The sequence below is a fragment of the Cynoglossus semilaevis genome, chromosome 9 (assembly GCF_000523025.1).
Source record: "Cynoglossus semilaevis isolate Cse_v1.0 chromosome 9, Cse_v1.0, whole genome shotgun sequence".
NCBI classification, from domain to species: Eukaryota; Metazoa; Chordata; class Actinopteri; order Pleuronectiformes; family Cynoglossidae; genus Cynoglossus; species Cynoglossus semilaevis.
Genome location: NC_024315.1, coordinates 19596163 through 19601433, shown reverse-complemented (window position 1 = coordinate 19601433; position 5271 = coordinate 19596163). Strand labels below are relative to the sequence as shown.

The following is a 5271-nucleotide window of genomic DNA, read 5'->3' as shown; positions in this document are numbered from 1 at the left end:
GCTCCAAACTGTTCCCACAAGGTTGGGAGCATGGAATTTTCTTTTTTTCAGGAGCTGGGCTTGGCCCCTTAGTTCCAGTGAAAGGAACTTTGAATGCTTCAGGATACCAAAACATTTTGGACAATTCCAAAAAAGCTGTAATAGCTGCAAAAGGTGGACCCACATCATATTGAACTCTGGGTTAGGAATGGGATGGCACTTCAGTTCATAGTATGAGTCAAGGCAGGTGAGTGAATACTTTTGGTAATATAGTGTATATATTATATACATATATATGTGGACAACAGTCCAAACAGAAGGAAGATGATCTTCACAAAGACCTGTGGGGCAGGAGCACAGATGAGGTACAGTATCACAGGTTAAAGTTTTAGGTGGACACCGCCACTTTCTATCAATCATTGATGTTGCCATTTTGCCAGGTAGTGCAATAAAAAAGCCGACTGTAAACAAAAAAACGGAAGGGTGAGGTGCGTTACATAATACTCTGGCTTTTTTCAGGGGTTGCCACAGCAATTTTCCATTGCACCCTGTTCTGCATCTTCTACTCTGACTCCAACTATATGCATGTCCTCCCTCACTGCATCCATAAATCTCCTCTTTGGTCTTCCTCTCCTCTTTGGCCTTCAGTTACATGATACTGTTACAGCAAAATAAATCAATAGTGGTTTTGTTTATTTTAGTTTGGTAAACCCACAATACAGTTTTAGTTAGTTATGACTTGTACAACTAATTTTCATTCTTATGTATTTTAATTAAGGAAAGCGTTGTTTTTCAGGTAGCCGTGATGTACAAAAGCCTAGAGGAACATTTATTTTTCGATTTTTTCAAATGGCATTTTGTTGCAAATGTTCATCCTTTCAATAAAAAATTAAGTAATTTCAAGGTCTGCAGATGGAATAAATTAAAGATTAGATGAATTACTGTACGAAAAAAAATCTAAATATACTTATAGGCAAAGACAATGACATATACAATATTTAAATCAATTCTTGCAACAAACCTGTGTAGAGCGTCGAGATTGGCGCATCAGCCGCGAGCGAGCCTTCCTCTGTGATTCAGACTCTTCATCTCTGGCTGGAGCCTGGAACCTAAACCCCAAAAATTAACAACATGAAAATAAATACGCACTAGGTACTACATTACATATATATATATATACATATATACATATACATATATACATATATACATATACATATATATACATATATACATATATACATACATATATATATATATATATATATATAAACATATTTATAATGTAGAGAGATTGAAAAAAAAGAATAAAAAAAAAATCTTTTCTGCTTCCTACTTGCGTCTATCAGAACTGGGGGTATTGGAACTCTCAGCGATAGCATCCCTGCTCTGAGGAGTCGGCTGAACTCTTGCTGTGCGATTGGCCTTTTCCTGCTCCTTCTCCGTGTCTTGGTCCTTCTCCTGCTCCTTTTCTATCTCTTGTTCCTCTTCCACATTGCACTCCTCTGGTGTCTTAACAACAGAAGATGAAAAGAAATGAGATGGGGGAAAAAAAAAAACGCTGCAGTATTATAGTTACAATCTTTTGACATGTTCAAACACAGTCTAGGCTGGTGCTTTTAAAGTAGGAGTGGGTAAGAATATCAGTTCATCAATGCACTGCAACTAGGGACGCACCGAAATTAATTGTTGGCCAGAACCAAAAATTAAAAAAAATGAAGGCCGAAAACACAGGAAGTACCATTAGTACAATTGCAGAGAATAACATAAAGGCACTGCAATTGCATAAATTCATACTATTCATAATAATGTTTCAAAGAATAAAACAACTACTTAATTATTGAAAATGTGTATTTAGCACGCTGCTTTATTCCCAAATCCATGTAATGAGCTTTATAATGCAAGTAGTGGGTGTAAGTACAATCGTGACGAAGTGCAGCGGATCTGAATAGATCTCAGTGAAACGTGTGCTGACAGATTCGAGTCGAGTGGACTTTTCATTGTCTGTCTCAACCTCCTTGCTTAGAAGACACTTTAGTGCTGCGATTAAAGGAATAACATCTGCTATAGATGCATCAGAGGAGCTGTATACATTTAGTTAGCTGCTCAAACGGGGCAAGAAGAGAGAGAATGTTCTCTATTAGGACCAACTGGTGTGAAGTGAATGTCGCCAAGGAGCCAAGACAAAGACCAACTGGTGTGAAGTGAATGTCGCGGAGGAGCCAAGACAAAGAGTGTTTCCTTCCTCTCATATTCAGCATAGCAATTGGAATGTTTGGATTTTAGGTGAAAAATTAAACCCAACGTGGAGAATTGCCTTGCAGACGCAAGCCCTCTAAAAATTTTACACATTTTCCAAACACTATCCGTGGGTCTTTCTCAGATATATTGAAATGCGTCCACGCCGCAGAGATGTTGGCACTGTCAGACAAGCCCACGCTGGTCGTGGTTTTTGACGGCGGCGAGTTGTTTATGGTTCTCTTATACATATATGTAGATATACATATATACATATATGTAGATATTCATGTATACATACACTATATTACCAAAAGTATTTGCTCACCCATTCAAATGATCAGAATCAGGTGTCCTAATCCCTTGGCCTGGCCACAGGTGTATAAAATCAAGCAAGTCGCCGACTTTCTGCACAGTCAATTGCTACAGAGCTACAAACTTCATGTGACCTTCAGATTAGCCCAAGTACAGTACGCAGAGAGCTTCATGGAATGGGTTTCCATGGCCGAGCAGCTGCAGCCAAGCCACACATCACCAAGTGCAATGCAAAGCGTTGGATGCAATGGTGTAAAGCACGCCGCCACTGGCCTCTAGAGCAGTGGAGACGCGTTCTCTGGAGTGATGAATCACGCTTTTCCATCTGGCAATCTGATGGACGAGTCTGGGTTTGGAGGTTGCCAGGAGAACGGTACATTTCAGACTGCATTGTGCCGACTGTGAAATTTGGTGGAGGAGGAATTATGGTGTGGGGTTGTTTTTCAGGAGCTGGGCTTGGCCCCTTAGTTCCAGTGAAAGGAACTTTGAATGCTTCAGGATACCAAAACATTTTGGACAATTCCATGCTCCCAACCTTGTGGGAACAGTTTGGAGCGGGCCCCTTCCTCTTCCAACATGACTGTGCACGAGTGCACAAAGCAAGGTCCATAAAGACATGGATGACAGAGTCTGGTGTGGATGAACTTGACTGGCCTGCACAGAGTCCTGACCTGAACCCGATAGAACACCTTTGGGATGAATTAGAGCGGAGACTGAGAGCCAGGCCTTCTCGACCAACATCAGTGTGTGACCTCACCAATGCGCTTTTGGAAGAATGGTCAGAAAATTCCTATAAACTCTCTCCTCAACCTTGTGGACAGTCTTCCCAGAAGAGTTGAAGCTGTAATAGCTGCAAAAGGTGGACCGACATCATATTGAACTCTGGGTTAGGAATGGGATGGCACTTCAGTTCATAGTATGAGTCAAGGCAGGTGAGCCAATACTTTTGGTAATATAGTGTATATTGCTCCATATCTGGTGGTTATGTTGATTGTCTGGTTATTAATACACTTGCTAACATTAGGCCAGAGCATTCACTGGCTGTTGTTTACATTTACAGTTATAGATGTTAAATGAATTACTTATATTTAATTTTGCTATTCCTCGGTTCTTTATTTCTACTGGTCTGTAGTTTATTATTATATGCTATTCTGATTCTAACTGCATTCTGACTGATACCTCACAGTGGCCTTAAGCTATATATATATAAAAAAAGCAAATTGTATCATCCTTTCCATCACAACAGTCCTGGAGATTGGGGGTGGTGTCATGTTTTTTTCTTTTCTAACTTTTGTACACCATATTCAGTACTAGTATTAATGTGCTGATGATTTGGTGCTCCTGAACGAATTATTTGTGTATTTCTACTTGATACTGAATAAATATTATAGAAACAAATCAAGGTTGAATTGTATTGTGGCCTAAACAATCAAAATCCAGTAATAATTGTGAGATCCTTCACACTACCCAGCCATGTACAGTACATGTACACAAAAATCGTAGCGCATTATTTCCGAAGATTTATAAATATGTCATTGTGAAGTGATATCAGCTTGAAAACTGTTAAGAAATATTTAGATATTGTTTTTGTCATGTTATAATAATTGACAGAGACCGTCACTTCACTTTATGCATTTCCTCGCACAGAGCAAGACAAACCAGGAGCTCAGCTTTGCGGACTAGACGCGAATAGGCTATTTACTTAAAACATTTACTCATTAACATGGAAGGCAAGTCCGCCTTAAGAAAAATGTATCAAACGATCAAGACAAGTGAAAAAACAAAACAACTTATAAAATGGATGACAAAATGGGCTAAACAACCATCATGGTCTGGGTGTATCTGAGGGGTGTTGTCGTTGTTGTGGCTCTGAGCCTACAAATAATTATTAGATATTATAATTAGAACATTGACGATGCCAATTCTGATACGTTCATATCCTTAAAACAAACTAAGCAACCTAAAGCAGACAAGTTAGCTTACCGTTTCCTTGATATGCAAAAAGTTTGAAAGCATCAGTTTGCTTTCAAAACTTCATTCAACTTTTTGTTATGTATTTTCTTTCTTTATTATCAGAATTTCACTCAAGTCAGAACATATCAACAAACAACGTAAACCATGGGGTGGGGGGGTCCACAGTTTTTCGGCTTGGGAGCTACTTTTCAAATGACTGGGGTAAAGTGATCTACCTACATTGAAAACTATAAATATATATTTACTACTTTGATTAAATGGTTGTGCTACAATGTAACTACAATACAGTCTGACCCAATACTTCTATGGTCCTTACTTTAGCCTTAGTGATTAGCATTTTAAAATAGAATTAAATCTATAATTTTGTATTTTTTTTTTGTTTCTGCAAATGTAAAATGTGAACTTTTTTAAAGGTCGATTTATGTCTCAAACCTTCTGAAAATTTCAAAATCTACTGATCTGTTAGGACATTTTTACCACATTCATCTAGAGTTTTAAAGGGAAAACATGAAAGTGTGGACCCCTTCTGCCTTTTATTAATGGTTCTGGCTCGTAGTTGTGTTTTTTTTTTTGTTGTTGTTTATATCCCCTGGTCAGCTTGGATACTTCCTCAATGGAAGGCATGTTTCTGGGAACACCAGAAGTTAGCTACAACAGTCCTGTTACAGACACCAGAGCTAACATTAACTTAAGAGACCTGGTACGTACACCAGATCTTACATTAGCTACAACAATCCTGGTAGAGACACCAGAGCTAATATTAGC

General features: G+C 38.6%; 1 protein-coding gene across 2 annotated transcripts in view; it reads right to left on the bottom strand.

The window, feature by feature from the left end:
• Positions 1-5271, bottom strand: part of ppp1r12c (protein phosphatase 1, regulatory subunit 12C) — a 25635-nt gene that overhangs the window by 13253 nt on the left and 7111 nt on the right. For both annotated transcript variants that reach the window (XM_025058523.1, XM_008317861.3), the window contains exons 11-12: positions 1316-1491; positions 1001-1088 (exon numbers count right to left, since the gene is read on the bottom strand). In XM_025058523.1, coding sequence (XP_024914291.1) covers positions 1001-1088; positions 1316-1491 — 264 coding nt within the window. The remainder of the gene's footprint in view (positions 1-1000; positions 1089-1315; positions 1492-5271) is intronic.